Source organism: Dermochelys coriacea, chromosome 9 (assembly GCF_009764565.3).
Source record: "Dermochelys coriacea isolate rDerCor1 chromosome 9, rDerCor1.pri.v4, whole genome shotgun sequence".
Taxonomy (NCBI): Eukaryota; Metazoa; Chordata; order Testudines; family Dermochelyidae; genus Dermochelys; species Dermochelys coriacea.
The window spans coordinates 35287956-35313919 of NC_050076.1; the positions used below are offsets into that span (position 1 = coordinate 35287956).

A 25964-nucleotide genomic window follows, 5' to 3' on the forward strand; every position below is an offset into this window, starting at 1 on the left:
ATCCAATTAGCAGCTCTTACAATAGCAAAGACAGCAGTGCATTGTGGTAGCTATCCCACTGTGCAACTGGCGGCAGGGTGCTTTGGGAAGGGTTTGCAATGCTTCATGGGGCAGGCACAATGTCACATGATGCAGGTTTCTCAATCCTATTGTTCCATGGGCATCCCACTACACTGCCAGCAGCTCTTCAACTGAAGTGGGGGCAGAGGGAGAGAGTGAGTGTGTGTGTGTGTTGGACGGGGTGAGAGAGACTGTGTGTTTTGGGGGATAGATAATGTGTCACCATGCTGTCTTGTAAATTCAGACAGCAGCAGGAAGTTTGTCCAAGAGCAGATCAGCACAACACGCAACCGGCTGTCAGAAATGATAGTGCTTTGAAAGGGGTGGGACGCCTGTCTCCAGGGCAGCTGAGTTCAAAACAATGAGCAAAGCAGTCACTTGAGGCATTATGGGACATCTCCAGAGGCCAGTTACAGAGCAGAAAGCAATCAAGTGTCTACACTGGCAAAAGAGAGCGCTGGAGCCTCTGCACAAATAGCCTTAAGACTCTTGTACAGGTGGGTTTTTTGCAGCGCTGCAACTGAGGAGTTTCTGCGCACAAACTGGCTTGGTAGTGTGTACGTGTCTGCAGTTTGAGCGCAAAAAGCTGCTTTACTGCGCAGAAACTTGCTAGTATAGACAAGCCCTTGGTTAAGTACATTTAAATGTTTTCCTGCTAAGTATGTATTTCTTAGGAATTCTGAACGTTCACATGAGGCTCCAGTTAAGCATAATATTCTGAAAGCTTCTGCTGCAGGATGTACAGTTGTTCACTGCAGAGGCCACATCCCGCACTTACTCAAGCAAATAGGAGTTTTGCCACTGACTTCAAAGGGCCATATTATAACTTTACTCATACTGAATGGGTGGTCCTACTGAAGTCAACAGGATACTTAAGGAGTAAAGTACTGTGCTTTGTAAGTAAGGGTATCAAAGTCTAGCTCAGTGAGAGCAGGATGAAGGTGAAGTCCTTCAATAGATATTAGAGCTGGATGGAAAACTAGGAGAGGGAAAAATTGCAAGCATTTTTGCAAACTTTTTTACTGCTTTTTGTTGACATATAACTTAGACATTTCTACAGACAGCTACTGTAGTTCTTAATGTTGTGCCAAATTCTGCTCTCACTTTTCTGACTTTAATCCTACGCAACCTTAATGAAATCAATTACATTGCACAGGGTGTAAGCCCAGGAAGAATTTGGCCCATTCCCTTAAGTGACACTCAAATATAAGTATATAGCAGTTTTCATTCAGCAAGGGTTACTCTACAAGGGATCTGTGACCCCCAAGAGTCCGAAGAGTAGGTGCTGAGAATGTTGGTGTAGTCAATTAAATAACAAGCAGAAATATTTGTAACTCAGCTTGCTAAAGGTAACATAATATTTTTATTGCCTGGTATAAGAAGGGTCATGTGTGTGTAACAGCTGGAAAAAAATATAATTCCAGGAAAAAATTATCTTCTACATCCACATGAAGAATAAATCTTGCCCACAAAAAAAATCAAGGGGAAATTATGCAGCGTGAAGAGTCTCATTTCAAGACAAATCATTACATGCTTTTTCATTAGTTTTCAGTCAAAAGACACAATCACTCCTATGCGCAGAATAACTGGAATCTGCTATTCTCAAATCTTCACTGACTGGGAAAGTAACTGACCTCTGGGAGTTACTGATCTAATTTATAAATTCTTCAGGGAAATATTTAAAAAGAAACTGGGGGATGGGAACAATTTTAGCTACAGTGATTTCCATGGTCAATGAAAGGTTCAAATGTTTAAATGAAAGACTGCATAAATCCAATAGATACAGTAAGGGTTTGGCTTGAATTTATGGCATAAATTAAATGACATGAAACTCTCAAACGCTTTAAAGCACTGAGCATCAAACCAACTACAAAATACGGCCTCAAGTTAGGAAACATTAGGTTGGTTGCATTTCTTGAGGGCACTGAGACAGACAGGGCTTGAAGTATTCTTACTGTAATAGATTATACAGGTGGATGGCAAGCAAGGCTTGTTTATGTTTCTCTGTTGGTGAGATACATAGCAGGCAGACTGTGCATGTATAGTAGTGGAAATGATTTCAGAGGACTCTACTTTGTAAGACTTTATCTCTCTTTGTACTGTGAATATTGTTTTATTCTCCTTTCCAGATGTCTGGTATGAAATAACAAAACTTCCATTGACCTCAACGGAACCAGGATTTCACTCTGTTCTAAAAGCAACCAGCACTATATTTATTTGAAATATCAGATATCATAGGAATCACCCTTTTGTGATTTACCATTTTTACTTTGTTGTCCAAGCTGAAAGTTGTGATTTTAAAAAGGGAGTTCTGCTCAAAAACTGGTAAAATGATATAGCACCATTTATGGTTTTTAGTCAGAAGACAAGCTATTAATGTTTAGATATTTTTATTTTATGTATACACATTGGCAAGGAGGGAAAGAAATAAGTTTAATGAACTTTACCTGTACAGTCAAAGTTACTTGTTTGGTTGCGTTTAGAGAAAGGATTTATTTTCCTAGTCTTTTTGATTATTTGCTCATTATTTCTGATTGCCCGTAGTGCCACTTGCATTCTTTTAATGCAGTATATTAACACTTTGCACTTCTTTAGCACCTTTTCCCCAAGGCTCTCAAAGAACTTTACAGACATTAGCTAGCTAATATTCACAATGCTGAGTGATAGGAAAGTGAAATGATCTTGACTTACATATGGGGAAACTGAGGCATAAAGATATTTTTAAGACCAACATTTTTTTTAAAATGGCCTTTGATTGTGGGTGCCCAGTTTGAAACATGCTGGGTTTGATATTCAGAGGTGCTGAACACTTTCATCTCCAGTTGCAGTCAGTGGGAGCTGCGAGTGCTCGTTACTTATGAAGAGTCTCAAGCTGCCCAAAATATTTTAGCCAATGTGACTTGTCCAAGGCCACACAGTAAGTGAGTGGCAGAGTCCAGAACTGGGAACAAAACCCTTACCACCTGACTACGTCACATGCTCTAACTGCTAGACTATGCATTCACCATCTCTTACTGCTGAGTTTAAAACTTTGTAATAATCCAGGTAATATACATGTTACACTGTATATCATACCCTACCGTGCATCTCCAGTGGACTTAACTCTGATGGACTTAAGGTCTGGATTTTACAAGTATGCTCTCAGAGAGGGACTCAGAAACTGATATAATGCCTTCATGTGAATCTGGTGATGCTGAATTTATCCTCACCCTAATTGTGTACAGTTTTCAAAAGAAATCAGGTATTTTCCTGATTTTACAGCAGAATTTAGGACTCAGGGAAAAAAACATGACATGTGATTGTCACAACTGAAGATATAAGCAGATCTGAAGGAAAGACTTTTACACCTCACAATGCCCTCTTATCAGCAGCATGCGTCTGCTGAGAGTATTTTATAAAAAGTGTAATATTTTGAATTGTTTTGCAAACAGAGATACTGTAATCTATTCAAGGAAACAAAAATCTTAAATATTAATTCAATTAATGTAAATGCTGTGTTTAAATTAGCTTAATCAGATGACCCTGGATGTTACATATGGGGAAAACTGTTTCTAGTTATATTAACAGAGAAAATTTGAATATTAAAACAAACATACTGGAAATAGTTTAACAAATAAATATAAAATATTTTGCTTGCAAAAAATAGGCCTCAATGAGAAATCTTTCTTACTTCAACTGACTTCTAGACCCTACATTTAAAATGATGCATTTATTAAACTTGTCAGATTAATTATGCTTTATCTATAAGATTAAATAATTGAACTGGAATTCTGACAGTTGTGTGCAAGTATTAAAAGTTATTAACTTTTTAAATGTCAACATTAAAATTTTAAATAGCGCTGCATGTGCAAAATCATAAATACCAAAAAATTCAGAGCTACAGTTTATATAAATTAAATGACTAAATAAAAGTGCTTATCAAGTATTTAAGTCCATTTACAGTTGAATTCACTGGTGTAAATTAGTGTTCCGATAATACCATTTGAATATCACTCATAACAAATGCTTTATTTTAAGATACTTTCACCTGACTGGTTGGAATAGGAGGTTTTATTTATGCAGATGTTTGTGACAAATATTTAATGTTTCAAATACTTTATAAAAGGTGTAGATTTTATGTTTTTTTTCTAGTGCATTTTTAAAAATAGATTTATAACTGAAAGTTTGCGTTCACTCTGGAACGCCATGGGAGCCCTTAAATCACGGACTTAACTCTACGGTCCACTTAAATCCCAGAAGCTTTTTTTCTCACCCAGAGAAGTTGGTTCAATAAAAGATATTACATCACCCACTTTGCCTCACAGTTGAGAAGATGAAGATCTGTAGTCCTGCCATTACAACAGCCTTCTCCGAAAAAGTGCTTTGCAATTTGCTTAGAAAAAAGAAAATCAAAATGCTGCATTATCTCACCACAGTGCAGCACTAGCATTTTAGAGCTCATTGTCCAGAAACAATTTGGTGTTAATAAATGCATATTCTGGAGAGTTAGGCTATTCTTTGCAATAAAAGCAGAGTTTGATGCTCTATCAAAAATTTCTGTCTCTCTTCATGCAGACCTGACAGCGGCTGATGATGTTTTCCAATTCCCCGGCTTTTAAAATCTGTGGTAAAGGCTTCCTAAAAGAAAGAGAACACATTTACTTTTCTTTTTAAAATAGGAGTGAGGTGGTGGGAGTTTTCTATATTTTCACTTTTGTCTCTGTCCCCACCACCCCAGCTCTCACAGAGTTCTTAGCCAGCCTCACCAGAGCATGTGTCACAAGGGCTCCCAACACTAAGCACTGATTTTGAGCCAGAGTAAGTAGGGTAAAGTACCACAATCCCATCATTGTTATCTAGACTGTTAGGATCTAATCCAAAGACCAAGTCTTTATATTGAGTTTTGGATCAAGGCTTTAGATTCCCCTATTTTTAAAAATCTGTCCTCATCTCCTTAAGCAAGAAGTGAAAGGTGGTGTCAATGTAACCCACACACCTCCTGGGTGTAGTGTTCTGCCCCATCTAGTGGCACCGAGACCACTTAGAGAGAGAGATAAAACGAGTCTGCTCTATAGACTTAGCTAACAGCCAGTTGGCTTTTAGCTCATGTGGTAGAGACTCATGCACTAAGTCCAGAAGTCCCAGATTTGATCCCGACTGCCGACGACCGGGATCCGTTGGCGTTACATCAACATTGCAACTGACAAGACTGGGGTATGACCATTAGTTGCCTTGAAGAATGAAATGTAGATTAGTGTACAGTGAACATATGCTGTCAGTGAAGCCCTCAAGAGCACAGGGATATGTACAGCAACACACTACACATGTGCCTAGGGTTGCCCCTGAATGTGTACAAGATGACCACAAAGCATACAGTACACACCAAGGGAAGATGGAGGGATTATAAAGGACACATTCTTGAAACATCAGTGTTGTTTATGGTTGCAGGAAGAAAGATATAAAGCTTTCTAGGATATATGAACTTGGAAAATACTCACTTTTCCCCATATCAAAATTTAGCACAAAGGGGCCAAATTCTGCACTAAGGTACACCTTGGGAAATCCCACTGAAATTGCTGGGGTTGTATAGGCTGGAAATCAGTATAGAATCAGGGTTGAGAAGTTCCAGTACACTTTGGCTTACTAGCTTCTCTCTAGAAAATTCACCATTGACATAAGCAGGGGAAACTGCTGAAGATAATGGAATTGCACCTGCTTATATTAGTGATGACTATTTCCCTGTGCATTTAAAAGACATGTTTCGGGAAGGCTGGGATTTAAAGAAATGAAGGCTTTGATCCTCTTTTAGGCCCCTTTTTGGTGTTCCAACACCGCAAAATGACTCTAAAGTTAACTTAGCCACCCTCGCAAGGATGACTAGCAGGATGTTCAGATAGTGTACAGCCAACTTAATGGCTCCTATGCTACCCCTAGATCTGCAGCAATGGTGGCTGGTGTGGATGAGGGCAACAGGTCATAGCTGAGTCACTGGGAAAGCAAAGGTTACCTGAACATTCTCCTTGGATCTAGTGAAGCCAGCCAGAAGCTGTAGGAATTTGTGTAGTAGTTGCATGTCCCTCTACCATGACATTCTATGAATGGAATGGCACGGAATTCTTCCAAGCAGGATCCAGGTGATGCCAATGCTTGGCCAGAGGCTTCTGAACCGGCACTTGTATACTATAACCACAAAACTATCTTTAATGAACATCTGCTAAACACCTTTTACTGAACAGAATGCAAGAAATATCTTTCTAAAAAACACTGTGTGAAGTACCATTCTAGCAAAGTACCATAGTGCAATCGAGCTAAAACAACAATCAGTACCGATTAATTGTATTGAATGATGGATTATTATATTTTTGGCTGGTATTATTTTGACATTAATACAATTTACTGCCTTGTAATGAAGTCCAGTACAGAAGCTTTAGGACAATTCAAAGGACTTTGTGGTATTTCTCTAATCCCTGCAAAGGTGTTTTTCTCTGTCGGGGGGAGAAGTCATGATAGCCAGGCCTAGGACAAAGATAGAAATTCCCTGGAAGAGGTTTGGCACCTCCTTAGTTAAGTATCATAGTAACCTGATTTCAAATGAGCCATTTCTCCAGTTTTAATCACCTGTGCTTCGTTTTCCCTTGCACTGATTGCTTCTCTCTTCATAGAATGCAGAGAAGGAACTTATCTGCAGTGGGAAACGTGCCCATAAAATGACTCTTTACAGTAGAACACTTTGGATGGAAACCTCTTGTAGTCGATAAAAGTCTGCATGTTTAAAATCAGCACCCAGTAGTAACCACACCCTAGAAACAAGCTATCTTTCTTTCCTTTCTTCGCTAAGCAGCTTTACATTACTTGGGGACAAATCCTGGGAAGACAGCAAACCCCATTCCCCATGTAAAAGGGTGTTGTTCCATGTGAAAAGTATTTTTTGTCTATTTTCCACCTTACCATAACAAAGGAAAAACCCTTCCACAGAGATATCCAGCCTTGAGGACATAAAGGAAGTGCAGTTGTTTGGCTGTGAACTGCTATTACCACTGCTGGTCCTTCACAAACAATACATCTGTAATATGAAACATAAGTATTGCGTGAAAAAATCCAGACATTTATAGATCTTACTGATACAATTTCCCATCCCATTACACGCATTGGTCTGAATTTTGGAATTTGCACTCATAACATTGCCCCCATGGAAACAGGTAAACTGGTAACCAGATGTCAGGTACCAGACTATCCAAAATACATGACTTCACAATTTCCATCCATATACACTGCAAGGAATTGGTGAGGCAAGGAGATTAGCCCTAGAACACTTTGATCATCCTAATGCTGCCATTATTGAAATGAGAGGTTAAAACTTGCTTGCTTTAGATGCTCACTGCTTGGGGTGTTACATATTTTTACGCTGGAATACTCTGCAACTTTACTTGCCATGATTAGAAAAATCTGTTTCATCCACTAATGAAGGAATATAGACCAAATCTTGGGGTCTGACTGAACTGCACGGACTGCATGCAAAGGGGTGTGTGTGTGTGCAAAGCTGATCTAAAGCTTGCTTTTGCACCCGCTGGTCTTACTGATGCTCTGTGCAGTGCTGTTGATTTTTCAAGTTGCCTGAGGGCTTCTCAAACAGGCTAGGCTGAAAAATGCCACATGGGACCAAAAATGTAGCTGAGGACTGACACAGTACAGGAGCACCACAGCCATGCCCCATTTCTTCCAGCCACATTCTCTTCTGTCTGAAACTCTGATGCTCTGTTACTCTGACACAAAGGACAGAGATCTGCTGTCAGCTAGATATCTCTTAAGAATCATCTGTGCACGCAATAGTGTGATTCTCCCTGGTCCAGTGAAGATGGCTTTAGGGGAAGATTACATGGGTGGTATGGTGCAAAGTGGCTGTAGTGCACAAGAGAATCTGGCCCTACAGGTGTAGGAGGTCTCCAAACACTATGCTGATAGAGTCTTGAAGATGGGCCTGTAAACAGATAAAGGATGTAAAATGAGACTCTACACGGCATAACTGCCATGGGACATTGTGCACGAGAGTTCTCAGCCTCAGTCTGTAATTTTCATACACTGATCACAGTAACGATGGTTTATTCCAGTATATGTTCATTAAAGTAAATTCAGCTGTAAGAAGACAACACATTCCTAATGTTGAAATGACATCTATTTCCTTTTAGCCTGTCCAAATTTAATACACCTGCACATGGAGCAGCTGATCATTATGTAACTATTGCTTCTTAATATCATCAGGGTCAGTGAGACTTTGGGTTGTCTTTCTTGTGCCAGTTATGCAAATTAAACATACCCTAGCTTTAACTAGGATACCAGAACGTTTAAATGAACATTTGCAGTGTTGTTGTAGCCATGTTTGTCCCAGGATATTAGAGAGACAAGTTGGGTGAGGTAATATCTTGTATTGGACAAACTTCTGTTAGTGTAAGAGACAAGCTTTCGAGCTACACAGACAGAACTCTTCTTCAGGTCAGGGAAAGATATTCAGGGGTGTCACAGCTAAATACAAGATTATCTAGCATAATTAGTTAACACATATTCTAAGGGACCATTCAAGTTGAAGTGGCCTGTTAACATCTGCCAGAGTTCCTTCCCCACTCTGAACTCTAGGGTACAGATGTGGGGACCCGCATGAAAGACCCCCTAAGCTTATTCTTACCAGCTTAAGTTAAAAACTTCCCCAAAGTACAAACTTTGCCTTGTCCTTGAACAGTATGCTGCCACCACCAAGCGTTTTAAACAAAGAACAGGGAAAGAGACCACTTGGAGCCGTCTTTCCCCAAAATATCCCCCCAAGCCCTACACCCCCTTTCCTGGGGAAGGCTTGATAATAATCCTCACCAATTTGTACAGGTGAACACAGACCCAAACCCTTGGATCTTAAGAACAAAGAAAAATCAATCAGGTTTTTAAAAGAAGAATTTTAATTAAAGAAAAGGTAAAAGAATCACCTCTGTAAAATCAAGATGGAACATACTTTACAGGGTATTCAGATTCAAAACACAGAGGATCCCCCTCTGGGCAAAACCTTAAAGCTACAGAAAACAGGAATAAACCTCCCTCTTAACACAGGGAAAATTTGCATAAAACAAAAGATAAACTAATCCGCCTTACCTATACTGGTTGCAATATTGGAGACTTGGATTAGGATGGGCTGGAGAAGATGGATATCTATCTCGCCTCTCTCAGTCCCAAGAGAGAACAAACACGTAAACAAACAGCACAAACAAAAGCTTCCCCCCCGGCAAGATTTGAAAGTATCTTGTTCCCTTATTGGTCCTTTGGGTAAGGTGCCAGCCAGGTTAGCTGAGCTTCTTCACCCTTTAAAGGTAACAGGATGTTGCCTCTGGCCAGGAGGGATTTTATAGCACTGTATATAGAAAGGTGGTTACCCTTCCCTTTATATTTATGACAACATCCCTGCAGTCATAGGACAAAAAAGAGGGGTAAGTGAGTTACAGATTGTTGTAATCAGCTAATCTGTTAGAAGCTAAACCATCTTGTATTTAGCTGTGACATCCTTTCCTAGACCTGAAGAAGCGTTTTGTGTAGTTCAAAAGCTTGTCTCTCTCACCAACAGCCAGGTATCTTACCCATACGCAAAGTACGCAGCTGTGTAGGGTACCAGGAAATTTGGGGCACCAAATTTCCTGATGCCCTGCGCAGCTATGTGCTGCTCCAGCCCCTGCTCCGCCCCCACTCTTCCCTGCCCCAGCCCTGTCCCCATTCCCGAGTTCTGCAGCAGGGCCAGGCCTGCACTCACGGCGGCGGGAAGTGCAGCGACCTGGCCCCAGCTGCGCCGCTGGTGAGTGCTGGGGGATGGCTTCTCCCTGCCCCCCAAGCCAGCCTGTCCCACTCCCCGTGGAGGCCTGGGGCCAGCCGCTCCCCTGCCCGCAGAGGCCTGGGGCTGCATAGGGCCCCAGAATAGCTAGGGACAGCCCTGCCAACAGTAATTGGTCCAATAAAAGATATTACCCCACCACCTTATCTCTTTAAATGAACATCTCAGTTTTGGTTTCGGGATCTTCTTGATATTTGCTCATTTAGGTTAGATTTAAATTATTCACCATTTGGGACTTTAGTATCACATATCAAACACATATTCAAACATGATCAAATATCCAGGTGGTCAAATTCAGAGCTTGTATTGGCTAAGACAGACAAGCTGACTGAAAAAAACAAGAGCATATTACAGAACTGTGACTGGAGGTTGGATTTCAGTAAGATCAGTTTGAAATATTTCTACTAGAGCCTCACAGATTCTTCTGTTCACAGAGAGATATTGTTATTGCAAGTCTGGTTAATTTGTTAGCTATTGGCATAGTTTTTTAATACTTTTGCATTTTGAGAGCTTAACTCTGTATTTGGCATTTTGCTGTTCAAAATAAATGATGTTATCTGTGTAGGTCGGAAGAGGAGCTGAAGTTATTAAACTCATACCTGCTAATATAGGGCTGTAAGGCGCTGCTAGAGATTGGTTCCATGTCTTCTGGCATTGGTGCTGCAGTTGACAGCCAGTATGAATAGTCATTACGAGAAGCAAAATTGCAAACATCATTGGTGTTGCAGAATAAAAATGGCATGGTGGTAAATCGCTGCAGGCAGCTACCAACTGTCCCTGAAAGACATAGGATGGCAGTTTTGTGAAAGCCATGAGAGATACTTAGCACAACAAATGGAACAGCCATGTGATGAGATCCAATCTACACACTAAGAATAAATACAGATAAAGGATGTAAAGAAAAGAAGCCACTTTTCTGTATAGTTGTACTGTAAGTAAGGTAATCTGATGATTAAATTAAATACAAAGAGGCTATATTAAAATAGCATGGGGGCTAAGAACAAAATCTGTTGAAAACAAGGAATTATTTCTTTTGATTAATTCTGCAATAATATCCTTCACCTAGTCCCTGATACTGAAAGGCCAAGTGGGGGGCAAAGGAGACGGGGATGCTGGGAAGGAACTGCCTCTCTGAGCCAGGATTCCTTCCCTGGGTCTCTCTTGATATGGTAGAGCTACTTGCTTCCCCTTTATGGGACTGGTTGCATGAGCGCTATTTAGTCCTTAGTGTACAGTGGAGATTAGAATCTCTGACTGATATTTTCATTTCAGGTAAAGTATGAGATATTTACTGCACATTTGCCTTTCCCATCAGTAGTTTAGGCTTATTCCCCTATTCAGTAACGTGGTCATGGGTTTTACAGAAAAAAGTTTTAAAATTCTTTCTAAGATGGTACCAAGGTCTTGGCCATGTGCTTGCCCATTTCCTTGTACAAAGAGAAGAGAATAACCACTGTAGATCTGAGCTGTCCCAGATGGGCATGATGGAATCTTTGGTGACTGGCTGTGCCGGGTAAAGATGAAGCCTCTTCTTGTTGGACCAGCTATGGAAATACCAGGGGAACCAGGTAGGCCCCGTATTCCTGGAAAGCCAATAAGCCCAGGACATCCTGTAAAAAACCCCCAAAACATAAATATTTTTATCCTATTAGTCTTTAAACAGTATGTCTCTGATTGCTTTCTGAAGTGACTGAACCCATCCAAATGAACTATTTTAAAATAGTTCAACAACTTAAATATTGTTATTATCTGCCTTCCAGTAGTGTCTAGAATCCCCAACAGACAAACAACCCCTGTCCCACAGAGCGTACGCTCTAAAGAGACAAGACAGACGAAAGCTGGGAAGGCAAACAGACGTGAAATGACCTGTGGAAGGTAACACAGCAGGACAGTGGGAGAGTCAGGAATAGAATCTGGAACTCCTCACTCCCACATGAGTGTCTGATCCACGGGAATATACTCTCTCTCCTATGTCAAGCTATTGTCCTACATATATCTTTCTACAAAAACTACATTTTTAAATTCTGACCTAGCTTGAGAAATTTGATAATTTCACATACATTATACAAATAAATATTGTAAAAAACAGATACACGTTTTAAATCCTGTTGAATGTAAAAGGTACATAAATAGCTTTTATGTGGAACAAATAAAACAAGATTAGTTATAAAATACAATGCAATTTGATTCTATACAGCATTCTTTTTTCAACCTATATCCCCAAATGCACAGTGCTAAGAAACATGGTTTACTTTGCAGGAACGTGGTAAATGTAAAAACATTTTATGGTGAATGACTTAAAACAAGCAGTTCCAATTTGTTGTTCTATAATTGACTGTTTATATAAAAAGTAAGGCACCTGGGTGGTGGGCATGGATTTCTAAATAAACAAACAAACATGGTCAATCACAGAGGGAGAGAGAAGTTAAGCAGCTTTACCAAGTGAGGAAAGGTATGTTTTCAAATGAGATCTGAAAAGAGATGATTTTAGAGGGACTAGTCATGTGTTTAAAGTTAAGCATGTGCGTAAGTGCTTTGCTGAATCTGGGCCTGATTGAGGGTGTCATAATGTAATTTGTATCTGAATGGAAGGATCCCCAGAAATTGGAGTCCAACTTATCTGCAGCTTCAGTATGATGGTACACAAATAGCTATGTCTCCTTCACTACCTCTTTGTCCTTGAAATCCTTTGTCTCCTTTTGGACCAATTGGTCCAAGTATGCCTGGATTTCCAGAATGGCCTGGTAGACCTTTTACACCTTGAGGTCCTGTGTTGTATATACAAGAATGTGCGTTAATATAACAGTCATTATTCTACATACACACAATTACCAATTACAAAAAACAAACAAAACAAAAACAATCAGCCAGACAAACAACACCGGAATGCAGCTTCATAATAGCAGATACTGTGGAATAATTTTCTGTAGAATCAAATGCTTTAAAGTCAGAATTCTATCATATTACTGTCACCAGATTTTGCATCAAATAAATTAGGAAGATGATATAAAAAGAGTGGCTATACTGTAGAAAGTTTTAATTTTCACAATGGATTGTTACAAAACTAAAGCTAATATTAATATAGTCAGGCCTCGATTTACATGCGTTTTTTTGCACTGTTTCAGTTATGCACTGTCAATTAATTGTGACCCTTTATTTTTGTACACAGTATGGATTCACTTTTACATGGTGTGGCACGGTCACCAAGTTGCGCAGATCAGTGGCGTAGGCAGGATGGGACACTTGAGTGGGTGGGCAATGATGGGGGTGGAGGAGGGGAGGCAGGAGGGATCAGGGCTGCCTTCCAATACCCCCTCCAGCCAGCCTTGCGGGGGGGCAATGAACATTCTGGCTGGGGCCCCCCTGCCCCAGGCGTACACCTGGGGGGGGACCCTGGTGCCCACTTCACCCACCTGGCACTCCAGCTGGGGAGTGGGCAAGCCCCTGTGCCCCAACCCCGCTCCCTGGCTGGAGAGCCGGGTGGAGCGGGGTAAGCTGTCTTACCCTGACCCTACTCCCCGGCTGGAGTGCTGGGCAAGAGAAACGGGGCAAGCCCCTGCGCCCCAATCTCTGGCAAGAGCACCAGGCTGGCAGAGTGGGGCAAGCCCCCAAGCCCTGACTCCGCTCCCTGAGTGCGTGACTGGGGTGTGGGGGCCCCTGGCCAGAGTGTCCATCGACCCCCGAAAGGCCGGCTGGAGGGGGTATGGGGAGGTGACCCCGATCCTTCCTGCCTTCCCTCCCCGCCCCCATCAATGCCCACCTACCCGAAGTCGGGACTCACCCAAGCGACCTGTCCTGGCTATGCCACTGCTGCACACTCCCCAGCCTCCCAAGACACCCCGATGAACCATCAGCGTTCTGACTTAAACGACATCAGCATTATCATCATATTAAGTTCATCCTCTACATCAGTAAAGGTTAGTAGCAAGTTTAAATTTCATTAAAATTTTTAAATAAAACTTGTATTGGATAAATTAGGTAGGTCATCTTGTGAGCCTGTAACCTAAACCCTTATTTCCCATAGACCCTTGGTATCTTTTTAAGCTATTTCTATTTGCACAGTGTTTTTTCAAGAACGCAACGATAGCGTAAATTGAGGCCTGACTATCTACCTTTTTCAGCATTTGCTGTTTTATTGAAATTTTCCAAAAGTACAATAGCAGTCCAAAACAGTATGAGTTACTGCTCTTAGATCCATAAATAATGTAGATTCCAATATAAGATAAATTTTCTTGTAAGAGACAAAAAATGTTCCTTTACTCTATGCCTTTTGTTAACCCTTAGGGAACCGACTAAGTCTTGGGAAGCTTACACCTGAAGGATTGGCCAGATTTCAGAGGAGCACCATAGCATAAAACAGAAATTGATTTTGGTTGCTAAGAGGCGCTGGTTCAGGATTCTCAGTAGTTCTAACTGGCTTTATGTGCTTCTGCTAGGAACACCCACTTCTCTGGCATACCTGATCTGCTCTACTTCCCTGCTGGTTGGTCTCACCCCCTCCTTTAGTCTGAAAGCAGTTGGGAAATGGTGTTCAGTATCAGCCGAGGACACTGCCATGGAGGAATCAGCATGATGCTGGCAAGGTATCTCAGCGGCAAGATCAGCTAAGCTAAAATGGGAAGAAAGCATAAGGCTCTACACTCAGTGGGAGGAGGGTCTCCTCTGGAAGTTCCTGGCTGAGATGGTAAGAATCAGAGGTGGGGCATGGGGAGAGAGAAAACAAAAAAGGGAACAGGAGTCGAGAGGAAGTGGGATGGTGGCTGAGTTTAGTTGGCTCCTGTCTTTCATCTAAGAACCTTCGGGATGAATATACTCATCCTGATGGGGGCCAGGATTCTTCAAAAAGCAATTTTTGAGTTGACATGAAGCAGACAAAAAACTGAAACAAATGCCCCCCACATGACAATCATAGACAAAAATGCAGTGAGGTCAACCCCTGAAAGAGATACACATTTTGTTATGTATTATAACGGGTATTTTTTGTCAAGATTAATCACCTTTCCCAAATATCATTTTCATGAATCTCCTCAAAAGGAAATTGTGAGCAGCATGACAAAAATGTTCATGAATTCTTTTTTGCACAGGTCTATGTTAAGTGAACTGCTCACTCATCCAGTGAACTAGGGGTAAAATTATGAATAGGAGGTTGTCAATATGACACTAAAATACAATAGAAAAGGAAAGCGATATTAAGAGAGATAAAAGTGTCTATGCAGAAATTCAGGGTGCCAGCCAACCATGAACAAGTCTTATCAAGTAGTCTAGGCAAATGGTAAAACATATACCATGTAATCCTGGTGGCCCTCGAGGACCTGGATCTCCTGGTAGTCCTGGGCTTCCAGGTGATCCAGCAGGTCCTTGATTTCCTGGGATATATGTTGCTTTCCTAGGTGCTCCAGGCTGACCTAACAGTGGAAATACAGCAAAGAGCTGGATGCTTTATATTAACACCCCACCCCCCAAAACAAAGTTTTGGGGCACTAGAATGAAAAGGACTGGAATAATCGTTACCAGGGCGGCCCTTTGGTCCGTTAGGCCCTGCTGCACCCATTGGTCCAGGGGGTCCTCGATTACCCTTTTCTCCTAAAAAGGAAGATTAGACACATGCATGATTGTAGAAGCCAAAAGAACTGTCGGTGGTTTCAGAGATTCATTTAAGAATCCTCCGGGTACATGATCTCATAGAGTTAACAAAAAGCTGTTTACTTGGTAAAAATGGCACTGTAGAGTTCCATGATTACTGATGCTCAATTATTTGCATGTAAAATATAGTCAATTTACAATAATACAGATTTTTATTTTTAACAGCTGTCAAATATGGGATGGAATCCTGATCATTCGCCCACGGCTGTTTTGGCAATAAAATGCGTTATTCTGTATTAAAATAGCATCCAGAAGGCCCAATCAGGATCGGGGTCCCATTGTGCTAGGTGCTATGCAAACATAAAAGACAGTCCCTGTCTCAAAGAACTTGGGTTGTGACCAACTAAAAACGTATCCTCATCCCAACCCCCATAACATTTTTATGTAAAATCAATCAGCTATGGGTTGAATTTATCCCAAAGAATCATTTGGTAAACCTTCCCCCAAATCCTTATGCTGGCCTTGTGCATAGTGATGGATCATGGTGGATAGGAATAGGGTACAATTGGCTGGGCTGACTAGAAGCCATGGCTGAAAGGTCTCGTAAACCATAGGAGCCACTCTGTTTTGTATTGTGAGTTTATTGATTGAAAAGTTGCACGAAGGGAAGGCAGATGCTTTTTATTGAGTTGGTGTCAGGTTGGGCTAAACCAGAATCTTTGCAATAAAACACAACGCAGAGAGGATGAGTTGTGAGCAAACCTGATCTTCTGGTGAATTTTCCATCCCTGACCCTTCTACAGCCATGTTTTACTAAGAAGGTTCCATGTCTCCAGTTATACAACTGGTACTGTGCTGTGCTGTCCACAAAAAGTATGTTTAATAAATAGGTGAATACCTGTTACACCTGGAAGTCCTGTAAAGCCAGGTTCACCTCTAGAGCCTGTATTGCCTGGGGTGCCTTCAACTCCCTGCAAGTCAGACAACAAGAATGAAGAAAAATTATAGCAGTATTCAGACACTGCAAGATAGGTTGTCTGGGTTTTTACTTAGAATTCAATAGGTTACTGACTATGCTATTTTTCAGACAAAAAGAATGACACAAAACATGTCCATTAATTTCTACAGCTCAACCAAAAATTGAGAAAGAATGTCCAAAGGGGAAATATCTGAGCTACTGCAAAATGTACCTACAAACATACTATATTCAGATGACATCTGACCTTACGTGTTTGCAAGCATGCTAGAAATATTCTGCCCATTGTTAAGAAAACAAGTAAATAGAAATTCATCCACCAAGAGCTACACTCAGGAATGATAAAACAGCACAAGCAAGGAAACTACTAAAAATTCATAGTGATGTGTTCGATGCTGTCTAGGCTTATTCCCCACTCTGGCACTTTGAGTGCAGAAGGTGGGGGGCCCACAAGGATTCTAACAATTAATAATGGCCACTCCAGGCTTGTATTAAACTCCCAAGGTTACAGCTTCTCTCTGACCTTGGATGGGTAGATGCTGCCACCACCCAAATGCAAAAAAACCCCTTTGAACCCAGGAAGGCGCACTTGGGAATTCCTCCCTGTGGGGTACCCTCGAGCCCTTTCACCCACCCTCCGGGGAAGAGCTGAGAAAGAAAACAAAGGAAATTAGCTGTTGCTGCCAGCTAATTAAACAACATATGCACAAACCTCTTAGGACACAAAAAACCCAATCCTGTTCTTAAAAAAGGTAACTTTTATTAAAAACAAAAAGAAAGAAAATACATCTGGAACTTAGGCTATTGCTAGATTTAAAAAGAGTAAATATAATAAGTAATAAATAAGTAATAATACATAAATATAATAAGTAAGCATCAAGAATGGTTTTCTTGAAGTCCAGCTTAAAGGTTACAAACAAAACAAAAGCATTTGAATCTTAGCAAGAGGAGTCCACAAGCCTTAGAGAAATAAAAGAGATAAACCTAATTGCGTCTTCCTAGACATTTCCTGGTCTACTTACATATCTGGGGTTTCAAATGAGTAGTTTCTAGGTACGATCTGATGATTTTTCATACCTGGCGCAAACTTCTTACAGCATTGCTGCTCTGTGTCTCCTCTCCGGGAGAACATCAACAGATAGACAAAGGGAAAGTTTTTTCCCAATTTTAGAAAGTTCTAGCCCTCCCATTGGCTCTTTTGGTCAGGTGCCCACTCCCTTCCTTTTACCTATGGGCTTTTTTAACCCTTTACAGGTAAAGCAAATAGAGAATAGCTACTAACAGAGATTTCAGCGCTAACTGGCTGGCTGGGTGTCCATAAAAGGGAGCTATCTCCCCCCCCTTTATTTATCACAGATGCCCTCTGAAGCTTATGCACAACAAGTACTCACCTTAATTCCTTTCTTACATCACAACTTTTTTTGCCTGGGTGTAATTTTCACCAAAACTGTGAAATTAAAAAGCGAGTAAGAAAGAAGGAGTATTTATTTCACTTACTGTTGAACCTTGAGGACCAATATTGCCTACCAATCCTGGTGGTCCTGGTATGACATCTATACCTCTAACACCTTTGTTTCCTTTTATGCTGTATACAGGGGCTCCAGAAGATCCTGGACTACCAGGAATACCTACATTTAAAAAAAAGCTGAATCAGTAAAGGCAATCAGTAGGCATATTTCATGGCACCATTATTTACAGCACAGCTCTGCCATGAAAAGTGACTCTGCAGAAGTGACACCATGGGGCTCCATGTTCATTGTCCCTCAATGATTCCAGAGCAAGAAGCATAAACGTGTATTTTTTCCAACTGCGAGCCCTGCACACACAACCTGAAATCTGGGTTGAGAGCTGGGTTATTTCCATCCTACACCCAGCACCAGTTACCAAGGCTATTCTGACCAAAATTAGACTTTACGTTACACCGGTGCTACCTCATTGCCCTTAAGTAGGCTCTCGGTAATACCTGTGCAAACCCACTGGCCCAGGTCTGGCACAGGATCCAAGGGGTTTATGTAGGGGTAGGGGGAGGGATTTGGATTTTAGCAGAAGATGTGGTTCATGGATTGAGATCCATTATGTTATTTTAATTTTATGTTTCACTGTGTAGACGTACGTTGTTTTTTGCAATGGTAAAGATACATCAACTGACAAAGCAATTGTCTGTTTAATCATAAAGTGCATAAGCCCCTGTCAATGATGATTCTAGATTTGTCAAACCATCTCCACTAGATACTAAAACTTCTTTTCCCATCAATAAAAAATAAGAGCAACACACCCAGTCTTCCATTCACTCCGGCAAGACCTCTATTTCCTTTCTGGCCGGGAATTGTTATGCCTGGTGCACCTGGGAATCCTGGCTTTCCATTCAATCCAGGAGGTCCCATTGGTCCTGGATCCCCCATTAGACCTTTAATACCTTCTGGTCCTGGACAACCAGGAATCCCCATGTCACCTTTGATTCCTATGAAACATAAAAATTTGCTTAATAAGTTCTGAGATAATTTTCAATGGGGCAGCCATCACTTTCAGAATCCCGGCAACCAAGAATGCACACATTTATTATATATTGAAAATGGGATTGTTGTAACAGGTGCCAAGTGCCTGTTTGCCTTCCAATAACAAGTTGTCTTGTGTAACAATGTAGCTCAGGGCAGGGAGTGCTCACTGTGGGATGGGTAACATGCTGCTGTTCCTCTGAGACTGCACTGGAGAGCTTGGCTGTGCGGAGTTATTTTGACAAAGGATTGGAAAGATTTGAGGAAGAAAGAACAACATGGGATTGTTGGTTGCCATGATAAAAAGTGCTATAGTTTTTCAGATGGAACTGGTAAATCCTTTTAAACCAAGTCACAGCTAAAAATATCAGGATCCAGAACTGACTTATTTTGACTATTTTGACTGTTTTGTTCATAGTGCTGTTCTTGAACTCCTTGCTTTACATGTGAAGGGAAATCTTTTCATTACTGAGATTGAGAACTGCTGTTGTCCCTCTCAGGAAATCACTTCCCCCTCTTGCAACTCCAACCATGGAGGTACAAGAAGAGAGAGCTGAATAAAAGTGAAAGGGAATTTATATGAAAAGAAATGGATGTGGCTTTCTTTTATCCTGCGAGACAATGGCTAGTGACAATAGCAACAGCTTCCTGTATTAGAATATATCCTGATAATCAAACTGCAGTAAAAAACAAACTAGAGAATCCAGTGTTTGACTACACCTTTATAAAAGCAGGAAATATGTCCTTGATTTCTCTGTATTATATAGACTCAACTGTACAAATAAGACATCTTGAAACCTAACAAATAGGACCGGATCACTGGTTTTAACTACAGAATCACTCTCCCTCTTTTTTAAGAGCCTAAGTGACTATTTAAGCATCCAAGTGCAGAATTTGGCTTAAAAAAAAAAAGGGCAAAAAAATCCCCAAACCTGTTTAAAAACCAAACTCATGGTAGCTGAAAATAATACTCACCTTTAGGACCAGAAATACCTTGTGGACCTAGAATCTGCCACCTGGATGCACCTGCAAAATAATATTTCACATGCGACTCAACAGCTCTTAAGCACTGGTGGAAGATACATGTTATATTTGTCTAACATTCCATACATTTGTTCAACATATACTGGATCAAACATAACATTTTAATTATCTGAAAAATCTTTATTAGTTTGGATTTGTGCTATGCTGCTACTTGGAAATACGAATGATGTACCATCTTTTTTAATCTGGGAGGCACATTTTACAGTCATATTTGAGGCGTATCTTACCAGTGCTAAAGCCTATTTTCACACACACACACACAAAACAAAACTGAAGAAAAAAACCAGGAAAAACACTGCATTTGTTTTAAATCAGCAACTAAGAAAAATGCGAAAAGAAACTTAAGTATGTGAAAAGTGAAAATAATATGACAGTCGTTATTAAGAACTTGATATGAAGAAAAAATACTGAATATCTGTTTTTATACTAACACACAAAAAAGCAGCTTGAGGCTAAAAATGTGAAAACACTTTTCTTCTGTAAATGAGGAAGAACTGTAACTTTCTGTGGCTGCTGGGGGAAAAGAGGAAGAGCATCTAACTGAAGGATTTGAGAGTTAAAGGGCTGGATCCTGCAAAGATGTAAGCAGGTGAGTAACTTTATTCATATGAGTAAACCCAAGGCTGGCTTCTAAGTTCTTATTCCATCTAGCAGTTGAGGTTCCTGCTTCATCATAAAGATGTAATATCTCTAACTCTTAGAGCATTTTTGAGGCCACCTCAGATGTTATCAGCAATACCCTTACCTTTGTAGACGTGGACATTAAAATGGACTATGTAATAGTCATTATAAACCAGAAATGTCATGCAGGAGCCATGTGTATATACTGTATTTTGATATCCTATGCAATATTCATACAGAAAGTTTGTGAAGTGTGAAAGAAACCTTTTAGTTACCAACATAATTTTTGTACTTCAGGGGATTCCTCTTTTAGCCCACAGGATTGACAAGAATTGTGAACAGGAAAGGAAATGAGTTTAAAATAACATGAAAATATTATACTGCAGTACCTCGTTCTCCCTTTTCCCCTGGGGAGCCAGGAAGACCATCCCGTCCTTGATTCCCCCTTTCTCCAACAGCTCCATTGGCTCCAGGGGCTCCTATTGCACCTGAGAATTATAAACTGTCATTTTCATTTTTACTTATCTGTTTGAAATGCAAAATGACAAGGAAACGATGCTCATTTACTAGAGTGTTATTAACAGTGGTGCATTAAAAACCCCCACAACTGTACTAATGTATAAATGATGGTAAAGTGCAGTATTCTGCTCCCACGGAACTCACTGGCAAAACTCCCATGGATTTCAATGGAATCAGAATTAGACCCACATTATGATTACAGGCTATTTTCTTCCGTCTTTCAGAGAAATTGTAGGGCCCAGTCTGTCAATGGGATCACAATAATGGACCCCATCTGGGCCTCAGGGTCTCAATGCCTAGATTCTATGGTGGGTTTGAGGCTTACTGAATGAGAATGAGAGTCTGACCTCTCTTATACTAGTATAAATCTAAAGTAATTTCATGGAAGTCAACAGCACTACTCCAGATTTACCTTGGTGTAAATGAGACGGGAATCTGGACATGACAATGCTCAATACTAATTTTTTTGATAATGGCTATTTCCCCCATTGTTTTCATTTCAATAAAATGTATAGTAGATACGTATACATCTCCCTGTATGTATATTTTAAAGTGTTCTGATCTTTGTTACTCTAGCGATGGACTGTCACACACTGTCTTTTTCACTCTCTTCTCTGACTGCTTTTTTTATACTTCTGGCTAAGTCTTTGTTTTTTCATCCACTGTGGATATCTTAATGATCTTTCAGGAGGCAGAGCAGGCCTTTCTCACCACTTGTGAGGCTATTACATCTCCCTGCTATCTTTAGTATCCTGATTTTTAAAAAAACCTTTCTCTGGGTTTAAAATTGTACTAAAACTTTATAACTATACCTATAGCTTTATGATGGAAATGTTAAAGAACTTCAGAACCGAATTTCAAAAATATATAAAGTAATTTGCAAAAAACTCAGAAGAAATTGTCAAAAACAACAAGAAGTCCGGTGGAACTTTAAAGACTAACAGATTTATTTGGGCATAAGCTTTCATGGGTAAAAAACCCACTTCTTCAGATGCATGGAGTGAAAATTACAGATACAGGCATAAATATATATTGGCACGTGAAGAGAAGGGAGTTACCTTACAAGTGGAGGACCAATGCTGAAGGCCAAGTCAGGGTGGATGTTATCCATTCCCAATATTTGATGAGGAAGTGTCAATTGATGAGGAGATGTCCACTCCCTATAATGGATGAGAAGGTAGTATTGACACTTCCTCATCAATTATTGGGAGTGGACCACATCCACCTGGACTGAATTGGCCTTCAACATTGGTTCTCCACTTGTAAGGTAACTCCCTTCTCTTCACATGCCAATATATATTTATTCCTGTATCTGTAATTTTCACTCCATGTATCTGAAGAAGTGGGTTTTTTACCCACGAAAGCTTATGCCCAAATAAATCTGTTAGTCTTTAAGGTGCCACTGGACTCCTCATTGTTTTTGTGGATACAGACTAACATGGTTACCTCTCTGATAGAAGAAATTGAAAATCTCAGCTATCTCATGTCAACAGAGGAAACAAACAAGAATGCAGAGAGCTGGGAAAGAAATAAGAGAGAGGATAAAAATCCCACCTGGAGGGCCTTCAGTGCCTCTCGATCCTGCCACCCCCTTGCACCCTTTAGTGCCAGTATCTCCAGCACATTCAGATGGCCCTGTAAATGGGGGGAGAGTTTGGAAGAAAAAGAAGAAAAAGCTGCATCACCCTGAATTCAGATCTATACTGGATCCAGAGTTAATGTCTTGCTAGATCAACTATTATTTTACTTTGACCAGATTCTCAGCTGATGTAAACTAGCACGGCTCCCTTAATTTCAATGGTGCTTTGCTAACTCCCATTAGTTGAGGAACTGGCCCAGTTATTTCTGTTGGAGGAGTTGGAGATTTCCTTTTGCTAAAAGCATGTAAAATCTCAGCATTTTCCAAAACCAAAGCTCACCTGGAGCTCCTGGTTTTCCACAATCCCCCCTGTTTCCAGCTAGTCCAGGTTCTCCTACAAGTCCTGGCTGACCTGGTGATCCTCTTTCCCCTTTTCTTCCCATTTCTCCTGGGGGACCTGGATCACCCTAAGAAGCAGCAGCCAAATACATTTTGGATAAGATTTTAATTAAGTTAAAATGCATATTGAATTAGTAGCATTTTAAAAAAATCACATGTATTAAAGCTTATGTGAATATAATCATGGCTATTTGTTGTGAGATAATCTGCAGACAGAAAATAATATCAAAGTAGGCATATGAAATGTTGCTCCTAAAATTTTATAATGCACCACTGATGGTTTCAAAGAGAGATCTTAGTTTCTAAAACACATATCCAATGTATTTTAAATATCTCACAAAGCAGTTCCCTGAATCTCTGGCCTCTATTTTCTCCACACACTCAGTAGCACCAACACCACATACACTTTATTGGCTTTTACACTAGCTGGTTTAACAGCTCCTGAATATAAAATGGTCACCCTCTGGGGGCCTGGGAATTAATTTCTCCATAATATATAGTTGTACACAAATGTCCAGATGAAGTTTTTTTTTTAATTTCCACCTTCCTATGAATTATCTGGTTTAGGCCACTGTCAAAAACAAGTTTCATAGTAGCAGCCGTGTTAGTCTGTAGTCGCAAAAAGAAAAGGAGTACTTGTGGCACCTTAGAGATTAACAAATTTATTAGAGCAAGTGAGCTGTAGCTCACGAAAGCTTATGCTCTAATAAATTTGTTAGTCTCTAAGGTGCCACAAGTACTCCTTTTCTTTTTGTCAAAAACAAGGCTCTGAAGTAGACGGATAATTGGTCTGACCCAATATAATTAGTATGTTCCTACATATAGGTCCAAGATAATAAGTAATGGTGCCTAGATAGAACAGGCATGGGCATGGTATAAAAATCAAGACACAGAGATTGGATGGAATGCCTAAGGTGTAATACAACATACAAGCTGATCCACACATTTCAAATTATCTTATGCAGCAAGTAAAATAGATTACAATTAATTTGTATTTGAAAATGTGGGTTTTAGCTGCTCATGGACCTGAATATGTGACACTGAATTACAGTCACGTGACCTAACTTTTCTAGAGAAAGTTGAACTGTTTTAAAAAGTAACAACTCTTGTTTCATCATGACATTACTACTCCGCCAAAAACTGATAGCACAACTTTAAAATTGTCTTATTTTCTTTACATGTGATAAATGGATTTCTGAACCACTCGATAATAGTCAGCAAATATTTTTCAGCACCAGTTCTTATTCTCAAAAGGATCAGTCTTCATAAATAAAAATATGAAAATTATTCCAAGAGGTTCCATCTTTACAAATATGAAACTCCTGGACACAGGGGAAGGAAAAAACAACTCATTGATTTCTCCTAAAATGTGGACAGGATAGGATTTCAATATTTCTCATCAACAGCAGATTATTTCCCTACAGCCCTGAATGGGTTAGCTTGCGCCATAAAAATTTTCTGCCCTTGCTTATACTTCACATTATTTCATCCGCATTCAAAGGTGCTGCCTATTGTGTCATTACCATAGCTTATCCATTGTCTTCTTGCTGTACCTTTGGTCCTGGTTTTCCTGGAGGCCCAGATGCTGAACTAGCTGGTTCTCCTTTATCACCAGGAAAACCAAGAAGGCCTGGAGGGCCTTGTGCACCAGATGGTCCTGGTAAACCTCGAGATCCTCTCTCCCCTTTAGAACCTAGAGTGATGCAAATATAGGTATCACTCTCAAAAGCATCACCTTAACATATCATACTAGATATTTCCTATGCTTTATGGCCTATCTTTTTAGTTACCAGCTCTTCATTAAAGTAAAACAGATAACTGACAGTACAATTTATTTTCTTACATACATATTAAAAGAAATGGTTGCAATTAAAAGTAGTAAGGGAAAACAGCAGAGTTGAGATAGTATAGATTATGAGTTACAGCAGGTACATTGCACTTATTAGCTGCTATCACAAGCAATCTTAACAAGTTCTGTCTTTGTTTAACTTCAGCAAATCAAGACATTTTTCTAATATTTTAATAATAGAAGTTTGGGGAACATATCCCTGAAATAACTCTTGGATCAATTTTCCAGCATCAGACCTAAAGTCTTTGGGATAATCCCAGAAGAGTTTATATCTAGGCATCCCTCCAGCATTTTCCTGTGAATTTTGTGTCAATCATGTTTTGCAGGATTGGTGTGATGTCCTATATTTTTTTAATGGGTTTGAATTCTGTGGGTGCTATTTTGTGCCCGCTATTAATTGGAGTTGCAGAAATTATAGCAGTTAGGCACAACATTAACAACAACAAGGACAATCAGATAGTCAAATTGCTAAATTGTAATTATTTATACCTCCAGTTAATTGCAGGTACAGCATTTGAGGCTAAAATGAGGTCCGCTTAAAAAAATAGTGCATAGAGTAATAAATTTAGCCCAAAGTGTAAAACAAAATTTCTTCTGTAATTTTATATAAATTGGCATAATATCACATATTGTGTCAGTTGACAAAAATACAAAATGATATGAAGAGACCATAAGGACAAGAACAATTAAATTTGAACTTTCAGCCTCACCTTTTGGAGTAACTCCTCACTTAAAGTTGTCCTGGTTAACATAATTTCGTTGTTATATTGCTGATCAGAGAACATGCTCGTTTAAAGTTGTGCAATGTTCCCTTATAACGTTGTTTGGCAGCCACCTGCTTTGTCCACCGTTTGCAGAAAGAGCAGCCTGTTGCAGCTAGCTCGTGGGGGCTCGGAACCAGGGTGGACTGGCAGCCCCGCATCAGCTCCCAGCTCCCTAAGTTCCCTGTGCAGCAGCCACCCAGCAGGCTATCAATTGCTGGGCAGTTCAGCTGTCCC

The 25964-nt window shown here is 40.2% G+C and overlaps 1 protein-coding gene and 1 long non-coding RNA gene across 4 annotated transcripts in view; one reads left to right on the plus strand and one right to left on the minus strand.

Annotated features, from left to right (window-relative positions):
• The first annotated feature begins 278 nt into the window (after positions 1-278).
• LOC122455716 lies at positions 279-3689 on the plus strand. Its single transcript, XR_006274146.1, has 2 exons — positions 279-557; positions 2190-3689. It is a non-coding gene; the product is annotated as an uncharacterized LOC122455716 (long non-coding RNA).
• Positions 3690-4316: 627 nt separating this feature from the next.
• COL4A3 (collagen type IV alpha 3 chain) overlaps positions 4317-25964 on the minus strand; it is a 107164-nt gene continuing 85516 nt past the window's right edge. Inside the window, exons 37-52 of one of the 3 annotated variants that reach the window (XM_038417132.2) lie at positions 24671-24810; positions 23059-23185; positions 22694-22774; positions 21010-21108; positions 19931-19981; positions 18736-18921; positions 17958-18088; positions 16383-16455; positions 15413-15484; positions 15187-15306; positions 12571-12669; positions 11299-11511; positions 10501-10678; positions 6988-7102; positions 6047-6219; positions 4317-4677 (exon numbers count right to left, since the gene is read on the minus strand). In XM_038417132.2, the coding sequence (XP_038273060.1) occupies positions 4587-4677; positions 6047-6219; positions 6988-7102; positions 10501-10678; positions 11299-11511; positions 12571-12669; positions 15187-15306; positions 15413-15484; positions 16383-16455; positions 17958-18088; positions 18736-18921; positions 19931-19981; positions 21010-21108; positions 22694-22774; positions 23059-23185; positions 24671-24810 (1949 nt within the window). In that variant the 3' untranslated portion in view covers positions 4317-4586. The remainder of the gene's footprint in view (positions 4678-6046; positions 6220-6987; positions 7103-10500; positions 10679-11298; positions 11512-12570; positions 12670-15186; positions 15307-15412; positions 15485-16382; positions 16456-17957; positions 18089-18735; positions 18922-19930; positions 19982-21009; positions 21109-22693; positions 22775-23058; positions 23186-24670; positions 24811-25964) is intronic. The other 2 variants (XM_043492131.1, XM_043492132.1) reach the window with 2 other exon arrangements.